This window comes from Hipposideros armiger, unplaced genomic scaffold (genome assembly GCF_001890085.2).
Source record: "Hipposideros armiger isolate ML-2016 unplaced genomic scaffold, ASM189008v1 scaffold_263, whole genome shotgun sequence".
In the NCBI taxonomy this organism is placed as follows: Eukaryota; Metazoa; Chordata; class Mammalia; order Chiroptera; family Hipposideridae; genus Hipposideros; species Hipposideros armiger.
Genome location: NW_017731613.1, coordinates 645,160 through 655,295, shown reverse-complemented (window position 1 = coordinate 655,295; position 10,136 = coordinate 645,160). Strand labels below are relative to the sequence as shown.

Sequence of the window (10,136 nt, the reverse complement as noted above, 5' to 3'; positions counted from 1 at the left end):
TTGAGGGTTGTTTTGTTTTCCTTGGAATTTTAAACAGAAAAGAATAAGTATCTGGGAGCCAGCCGAGTGGCACATTGTTTAAGAACTGGCTTGGGATGCCAGAGGGCCCCGGTTAGGATCCCACATATGAGGGCCAATGACACTGCCCTCTACAGCTAAGATGCTGAACAACAGCTCAACCTGGAGCTGGGCTGCCATGAGTCACTGGCAACGGCGTAGGCTGCAGCCCCTGCTGCAGTGGGTTGCCATGGGCTACCGTGTGTAGCCAGCAGCCAGCAAGAGCGGCCAGCAGCCGCTGTGAGAGGCCATCCAGAAGCCAGCAACTGATCTGCCTCACCCAGGGAAAGTGCAATGATGGTGCCAACTTGGGCCAGTGAAGCAACGTCCTCCACAACTAGACTGAAGAACAAAAGGACAGCAACTTGTCTGTTCCTCTTCCCCCAATTCCCTAATAAAAATCTTAAAAAAAAAAAAAAAAGAATAAGTATCTGATATTTGAACTTGAATATGTTATTTTATCTAATGTTAATTATTAAACTTTGGAGCATACATAATTGTTTCTCCCCTAATTTTCTCTAGTGAGAAAAGTTCTAACTCTCTCCACCACTTTTCCATGTAGAATAATAATATTCTAATGGGATGGAATAAGTATTCATTCAGGATAATTTTTGTTGTTAAAAAAACTATTTCAAACATTCAATAATTTGAAAATGTTATGCATTTAAGTCTGGTTTTACACTTAATATGTTTCTATGTAAAGAAACTGTCTTACCTTAATCTGCTTGGCTGGAATCGTCTCCTTGTCAGAATAAAGGACTTTTTCCTGGACAGACTTCTCAAATTGCTCTCTTAAAAACTTAGTTGAAACCTTTGGAATCTCTTCATCCTCAGGTGTATCTATGACTACAAACAGAAAAGAACACCAGGGTTATTATGTAACTAACAAATATGATGTTTAGGAAGAAATTATAATGTCATGGGAAACTTATAAGTAAAAAGGATCAAGATACAAATGTATACATATGGCACTATTTCATTATGTAAGTTAATATATGTCAAGAAATATAGGAAGAAAAATGGTGGTGGTTATCTCTGAACAGGAAGTCATAACTGATGAAGCTGGTGTTTATTTTAATTCCATATATTTTCCAAATTTTCTACAAGCATGTTTTACTTTTATGCTCAGGGAAAAAAATTATAAAAGTTATAAAACAAGAAAAAAACAGCAGAAGGACACAAAAGGAAGACCGATTTTCATAAGGAACACCAAAATACAAATACAGTCAAGTAATGTTTCAGTTACAGTTGGCTTAGCTTTTTAGTACAGCAAAACTTCTCATTCCCCTTTTATAGGCAAGGCAAATTGTATCCATTTTATGCCAACTTGCACAAATTTGCCTGTAGTCTAATCTCATATCTGTATGTTGGAGAACTGGACTTAAAAGTGCTTAAATCTGTTATTAAAAAAAATACAATCTAGAGAACATTTCTATCCTCAGAGAGTTTGAAAAACATCAAGCTTTATTCTAGTTCCCTGATGCAAATAGCAATTCAGATGTGGCTGGCCTATCACCTTTTAGGTCTTTAGGATGAATACATAATAGGGTTGATGGGCAATGAACTAGTTTAGAAGCTTTTGCATCTATCACCACAGGCAGAACCTAATTATATACAGAAATACTACCCTGTTCCTTTGGGACCATGAGTCATAGTTACTAACTTCGTGAGAGGGACTGTGCTTTGGAAGTCTTCCATTCAAACCCAGGGGTATGAATAGGGGAAAGGTATACTGGAGTCAAATAATACCAGATTCTTACCAGTTTCTTGAACATATTGATGTAACTGAGAAGCTTGGTTTATCTCGCCAGTGTGCTTTTCAAGATGAGAGGCCTGTGTTTAAAAATAATTTTAAATAAGTAATTGTTTTTAAGATGTCAATTATTTCAACACATATATCCATTATTTCACTGTGATTTTCATGCAAGAACTCCATGCACACTGAGAGATGATAATTAAACCTCTATCACATATTTTAATGCATGGCTCATGCTATAACAGAACATATATGAATTTACACTTAAAGTGCACTCATATTTTTAGAATGCTTGTTTCATTTTCCAAAGAATGTCAGCTCCAAAACGGAGAAAGAGACATTGATACGTACTGCTATTAAATACATAAAGAACAATGAAAGCAATTGCTTACAAAGAGATCAGAATTTCCACACAGTTCTGAAAACTGTTTGGAAAGTGTTGTCTTTCTAAGCAGTTACCATTTCTGTTCCAAGAACATCCATTTTGTGTGCTTTGGAAGCTTCTTTTTCATGTCTTTCCATTTCCTGGCTGCTTCTTGAAATGTTGACTTGGCTGCTATGGATTACCTCCTGAAAATGAATGAATGAATGAATGAATGAATGAATGAATGAATGAATAAACAATACCTTAAGGAAAGTCTAAAAATTTTAACTTTTTTTATTAATGCAATTTTAGTGACAGAATCTTCTGAAAAAAAAAAAAAGGTTTCTTAGTGTATTAGTTGGCTTGGCTGCTATAACAAACTACCTCAAACTTAGTGGCTTGAAACTGCACAAATTTAATATCTTACAGTTCTGTAGGTCAGAAGCCCTGGATGGGTCTTACTGAGTGTTGGCAGCTGTCAGAAGGTTTGCATTCCTTTCTGCAGCTCCTGGGGAGACTCCATCCCATGGCCTTTTGCAGTTACAGAGGCTACCTGTTTTCCTTGGTTTATGGCCTCCCTCCTCTGTAGGGCTGAGCATTTCTCACATTGCTATCTCTCTGATTCTCTCTTTTGATCTCTTCCATCTTTAAGAACCTTGTAATTACATTGGACCAATCTGAATAATCCAGGATTATCTCCCTGTCAAAAGGTCAAGTTATTAGCAGTCCTAATTTCATCTGTAATCTTAATTCTTTTTTTGCAATGTACTTTAATATTATTAACAAATTCTGGGGATTAGGACATAGATATCTTTGGGAGCCATTACTTTGCCTACTACCCTTAGTAAGCAATAAATGTCAATGATGCATCTTGTAGCCAATATGAGAAATATTAATCTCTAAAAGAAAATGCAAATCCTTGATGAAAAAGAAATATATTTTGTTGTGTGTAAGTCAAATTTTCGTGTTACAGAAAGACATTCTAGTCTTCAAGTTGGCCACCTAGCTTGATGACATGTTCAGACTTCAATTGAACAATGTAACCATTAGCTATAACCAATATAAATAGACCATATTATGCTGGTTTGTATCTCGCTCTCTTCACACATAGGGATACTTTCGATTTTGGTTAAGTTAGCACAGATGACCCAAGCTGAATTGGAAGCTTGAAGCTCCTATTTATTTTATTGATCTAGCCCTGCTGTTACTACAGAATATGATCTGATACAAGTATATGATTGATTGATTCATTGACTGGTTGGTTGATTGATTGATTGATTGATATGATGAGGCAGTTGGAATATTGCTAAAAACCTTAACATCAAATAATAAGGATATGGACAGATGACTCTCCAAAAACACATGTATTTGATCACTTTTTAAGTTGGGGGTTTACTTTATCTTAATATCTACATAGCTAACAGATACTGTTTTTTAGGTCTGATTTTTTTAGACATTTACCTTAGTAGAGAATAGTCAAGTGAGCAAAGGTACATTATTACTATTATTCAAAGAGGAACACTAAAGTTTTGTTTATCTTTTAGATGGGGTTAAATAGTTTTAAGCTATCAAATTCTAATCCTTTAAACCAAGAATAAGTTTAAAATTAATTGATGAGATCTTGACTTGTGATTTTTTTCTTTTTGGCTTATAGTGTGTAGCTCCCTGTCCCCACCCGCCAACCCCCACAAGGGTACTTGGTATAAGGGTTGAAGCTCTGATTAAACCAAGTGGCAGTCAGACATTTATTTAGAGATCTATAGTATGATCTAAATTTATTAAACTTTTCTTGGAAGGAGAATTAAGAAAAAAAGCTTACACCCTTCAACAAGTATTATAAAGAACTGAAGGCAGAACTTTAAAATGTAGATTATATTTCATTGGATGTGTTAATGAACTACTCAAAGATGGGAGGAATCCTTTCACAGTGTATACATACTCATATATCAAAGCATCATACTGTACACTTTAAATATCTTAAAATTTTGTCAGTTATACCTCAATAAAGCTGGAAAAAATGTAGATTATATCTCATGAAACTGAAGACCAGTGTAATTTTTTTCCCCAAGCAGAATGGTTTTCTAGCCCAAATTAATGATCCACATATATCAAATGAGATTTAACAACATGCTTGACACACAGTTTGTGCTAAGGAAAAGTTTACTTAGTGAATAAATGACTAAAATAGCAAACTTCCATTAATAAATTAATTTCATTCAACGTTCTATTTGCCAGAGAATGTCCTAGAAACTGGGGATAGAACAATGAACAAAACATTTACTTTACTTCCTCAAGATGAAGTATAGACAATATAGCATATTCTTTGCTTTAAATTCAAAGAATCATAATACCCTATAATGAGAATCTACATAACAAGTTTTATTTAAGGATATTAACAACATCAGACTGGAGAGAACAATAACAATCATGGAAGACTGCAGATAGAAGAAATGCGTGGGCATAAACATCAACTCTTTGCAAGGACAACTATTTACAAGTGTGACAAGTCTTTCCATCTCTAGGGATATAATGAGAATATTCTATGGCTTCCTTATGATATACTGAGCAATAGGAAGTACTGATTAAATGACAGTGAAAGAGCAAAGGAGACTGGGGACCTGACCAGATTCCTATTGAAAGGCACCATGATCATTACTACAGAATCACATTCATACCTAGAGGCCCATGAGATAAGCTGTGGCCCAGAGACATGCTTATTTGGCTCACTCAATGTTTTCAAAGTTTTTAATTAGTGAACAAACACCTACAAAAATCAAGATTTGTCTGCTTTTGAAAACTGAAGATCTGGCATCAACTGGATTCACATTCCAAAATGGCAGTGGCTTGGGCCGGACAAGTGGCTCAGTTGGGTAAGAGCTCGCTCAAGAGTGTGAGCGCTGAGCAATAGCGGTTCAAGTCTGGGCCTGAGCTGAGCTGCCAACAGGTGGCAGGATGGCTCAGCTAAAAAAAAAAAAAAAACTGCCAAAATGGCAGTGTCTTGCTGGAACAAAGTAGCAGCTACCCTTTTTAGTTGGAGCACGTGCTTTTCAAGTAATCGCCATTTCCGTCATTCACTCAATTTAACACCAAGTTGACATTTAAAAAAAACCTGCCTGAAACCCATAGAACGTTAAGTTTCTGATACTTGTTGCTAATAATCAGACTGAAATAATAAAGTTAGCGATGTGAATCTGTGTGTTGAGAAAGGCAAATGCAAAATATGGGTAGTAGAAAAAGAATACATAAATGTATTTTTGATACATTTTTTAAATCATCATTTTTGGGACAAAAATATTTTATACTTAATATGTATTCACTTGAGTAAGAACAATCCATGTCTATCGTTTCTAAATATATTTTCTTGTAAGAGATGACACAACGTAAACAGCACAAAGGTATGCAAATTTAGTTTAGCATTACAAGTTTCCACTTCAGCACTTATGTGCTATTACTAAATAGAACTGTAATTGCTACACTAATTTGGTATGTTAGTTTCAATGCATCAATGTTACTGCCCCCTGGCTAGTGTAATGTATATGAAGTCTATTAAAACATTCCAAGGTTTTGTTTCCATCATTTACCATTTCATATTTTACAGCAAATTTAGTTTGAATTTTAAATCTGACTGTTATTTTTCCCAATTGCTGATATTTATAGAGTGTAGGATTAGGCAAAAAGATGGATGATCACAATGCTCAGGAAAAAAATCAAATTACACAAATAAAATGTAACAAAGAATTCTGGCCAGAACACCATATATCAATTCACACAAAACAATTCATAAAATTGGCTCCCTAAAATTAAATTCAAATATAGATAAGGCTGCAAGAGACAAAATGCTGTTTTTTTCCACAGGTGGATTAACCAGGAGTCAGAAATGGGAATTAGCCCTATCTTCCCCTCCAGGAGGTATGTCATAATCTTGGGTAAGTCACTAAATCACAGTTGAACTTGGTTTTTTCATCTCATTCATCCATGAGAAGAAAGAAAAACAGATGATATATGTGTTCTAATTTTGGAATCTAAAGGAGAAAATGTGACACAATTATAAAACAATATCATGATGTTTGCATATCTCATACCAACCTGAAGTCAGCTCATAATGTATATTAGCCAAGTATATTACAAAAATCTATTCTTGATATACACTTCTCCTGAGGAGATTTCTACAGCACAGGAAAGAGTTCACATGCTGACTACCCAACTTGTCACTGTTATTATCATTATAGGAAAAGACATAGTACATTTCTGTCAATAAAAATGCAAACTCATTCTAGCATAATGAGTAAGGAAAGAAAAGGACAGACTTTTCTTTATGGTGACTCATTATTGTTGTGACTCTTAGAAGTGTCACCAATAGAATACAAGGTGATGAAAGACTGGCAGAATAGTAAATGATAACTGCCTCAGTAGAGTGGAAAAAACAGTTCATGCTCAAGACCAGTAATTAAGCAATTTTACCCATCACTAATCTAATTTTTAATAAAACTAGAGTTATGATGTATTAATGTTATTTGCATCTTTGTCAGACATAAACAATACAAAAAATGTGCTCTTTATGTTAGCAAAAATGTCAATGGATTCAAGGTCTGAAAGAATAATCAGTTCTTTCTTTTAAGAGATGACCATAAAAAATGTGGTTGATTTATTGTGTTTGTCTAGATTTGGATGTATTCAAATTCTAACATGTTTTCTTTTGCCCTGAGTTTTCTCTCTCTTTACTTTAAAAGTTTACAGCATGAATCTGACATTCTTAGGGGTTGAGCTTCAGGTTAAGGCTTTTCCACAGTCACGTATACACTTTGGAAGTCCTGGCTCAAAACTTATTTTCTCTTTGAAACCTTTCCCAACTTTTCTAGACAGAGTTACTAATTCCCGCTTCTTCTTCTTCTTCTTTTTTTTGTTGTTGTTGTATTCCTGTACTGTCAGTACACACCTCTATTATCTACCTGTCACATTTCATAGTCATTACTTGATACTATGAACTCTCCTGTAACTGAATCCCTGCACCCTCAAATCTCAGTGTTTATCTTCCTGGTGGATAGTAGATGCCACTCAAAATATCAAGGAGTGAATGCATGGGCAAATAGCCACATTTTTTTTTTCTAGAAGTGTAAAAATTTTATGATTTTATAAAAATCTAGCTTAAAAACAGTGATTTTAGATTTTTTTCCACATGCCCCTAGGATTTTGTTTTTTGGCATTTCAGCTAACAATCTTTGAACTTGAATATTTCATAATTAGTAGGTGGAGTTACTGAAGCTAATATGCATCATAATAACATGTCAATCACTTCACGAAGTGTACTTAGAGAGAGGCCTCTTGATAACATTGCAAGGACTTAGAACATCTGTGAAAGAATATGGGCTGTGCTTGATGCTGTAAAGAGTAGTTGGCATTGCCAGAGGGAGGAAATACCTGTACCAAGAATCCAAAATATACACAAAGGCAGCAAACACATACACACAGGTAAACAACCTTTCAAAATAGGAAAATATAGTTTCAAATAGCCTTTTTATAAAAATGTCTTCATGGTGCTAAACGATTAGTCTGTATACTTTTTTAGTGACTTATTATTCACTGCATTGATGAACCTGACTTGTCAAGCATCATGTGGAAACAGCAGTAAAATATATTGGGCAGAATTACTATGACATTAAAAAATTAAGTTGAGATTATTTAAGATGACAATGAAAAACACTATCCTTGGTGTTTTTTTTTAAGATTTTTATTGGGGAACTGGAGGATGGGAACAGTGCTGGGATGGGGGAAGGGGAACAGACAAGTTGCTGTCGTTTTTGTTCTTCAGTCTAGTTGTGGAGGAGTTGCTTCACTGGCCCAAGTTGGCACCATCATTGCGCTCTTCCCGGGCGAGGCAGATCAGTCGCCGGCTTCTGGACGGCCGCTCACTGCGGCTGCTGGCCGCTCACGCTGGCTGCTGGCTACACACGGTAGCCCATGACAACCCACTGCCACAGGGGCTGCAGCCTACGCCATCGCCGGCGACTCACAGCAGCCCAGCTCCAGGTTGAGCTGTTGTTCAGCATCCGTGGAGGGCAGTGTCACTGGCCCTCATATGTGGGATCTGAACCGGGGCCCTCTGGCATCCCAAGCCAGTTCTTAACCATCGTGCCACTTGGCTGGCCCACTATCCTTGTTTTTAATTTACACAAACAGGAAAAAAATATCAATGGGAAAGAAGAGTCAAGGCAACTGCAAGTTATACAATTCTTTGAATAACTCAATATATTCAGAAGGGAAGCCTCCAGCTTTACTTGGTTCAGTTGTAGTCCTGCCTAAAACTATGAGTGTGTACTTGTTGGATTGTTGGATCTGAGAGACGGATGATGCTAAATATTAAAAAAAAAAAATTAAGGTAGTGACTTTTTCCTTTGAAATCACTGCATCCCTAAACATGAGTGACCTTTGTAGTTTCGCTTATGCATTTATTTATTCAACCAATAGCTATTGAGCACCAACTATCTCCATAACATTAGGCTAGGCATTGTGAATATTATTTCAGTAAAAGCTTCTATGGCTATATCTCTGTCTATCATCTATCTATCTATCTATCTATCTATCTATCTATCTATCATCTATCATCTATCTGTCTATCATCTATTTATCTCTATGTATTTAACGGAATAAAAGGCTCAGTTAGCTGGAAATTCTCTTGAGACAAGATTTATAATACATATGCATGCATGAATTATGCATTTCTATTGCATAAATCTTTGAAAGAAGTGTTACTCAATTAATTTCAACTTTTTCTTGACTCAAAACAATTATGCTTTCATCATATTTAGCTATAAAAAGCAAAACCTGTCATTTCAAAAATACTTCATTTAAAAGTATAAATATTTGACTTCATAAAAAGAGGTTTCTGAATAAGCAGTGCCAGCTTTAACTCCTGGAATTCTGACTGTCCTCTTCTTTCCAAAAACTACTATTTATAGGGCCATATCCCAATGTCCCAAAATGCTGAAGATTCATAAAAAGAACATATAAAAGATGCGCTCTCAAGTGGGCCATCAAACATATTAGTTATATAAATAATATTTATTTGACCAACTAAAAAAGCAGGATACATAAAAATATTCAGTTTGCAGTAAAGGATGCCTTTCAGAAGTTTTATGTAGATGTATGATATATATATATATATATATATATATATATATATATATATAAATTTTCAATCTAACTTAGACATAAAGACATAAAGCCTCTTAAAACCAAAGAAGCACTAGGATATAAATAAACATAAAAGTACAAGAAAAGAGGCTAAAACTTAGAATCTCTAAGAGCAGTGAAATTGCAAAGAAAAAGCTTGGAAAATGAATGAAAAATATTCTCAAGTAAAAATCAGAGGTAATGTATCTTTTGTTAATTAATGCAAACCAAAATAGAGAAACAGAATTATTATACTTGTAATTACTACCCCTCCCTCACCAATATTCAATTGATTTATAAGCCCTGCCAATTCTATCTTTGTTTCTTGAGTCAAAGCCCTCTTTACCTAGAACTTCTGACCCATTTAAGTCCTCATTTATTTAATCTGCTATTTCAGTAGTCTTCTAACATGTATTATTCTAACCTTGACCCCCTTTATATCAATCCTATACAGCCATAAAAAAATCTTTCTTAAGTGCATGTCTATTTATATTACTCCCCTGTGCAAGTTTCTTCAATGGCTCTTGATTGCCTTAGAATAAAGTAAAAATTCTTTAACATAGCATATAATGTCTACTATTATCTGGCCTTCACCTACAGCTCCAGCTCCATGCCTCAATTATGTCTCACTATATTCACAAATATATTATGCTATTTTACCTTTTGCATAAGTTGTTTCTTTTGCCTATAATACAATTCTGTATTCATGCAAAATTATTTCAAGCCTCAACTGAAGTATTCTCTGCCCTCATATGTCCTCCTTTACAATACTTTATCAAGAGTAGGGTT

The 10,136-nt window shown here is 35.0% G+C and overlaps 1 protein-coding gene across 1 annotated transcript in view; it reads right to left on the bottom strand.

The window, feature by feature from the left end:
* XIRP2 (xin actin binding repeat containing 2) overlaps positions 1–10,136 on the bottom strand; it is a 116,763-nt gene that overhangs the window by 21,419 nt on the left and 85,208 nt on the right. Inside the window, exons 3-5 of the mRNA XM_019656604.1 lie at positions 2,273–2,383; positions 1,818–1,890; positions 773–903 (exon numbers count right to left, since the gene is read on the bottom strand). Coding sequence (XP_019512149.1) covers positions 773–903; positions 1,818–1,890; positions 2,273–2,383 — 315 coding nt within the window. The remainder of the gene's footprint in view (positions 1–772; positions 904–1,817; positions 1,891–2,272; positions 2,384–10,136) is intronic.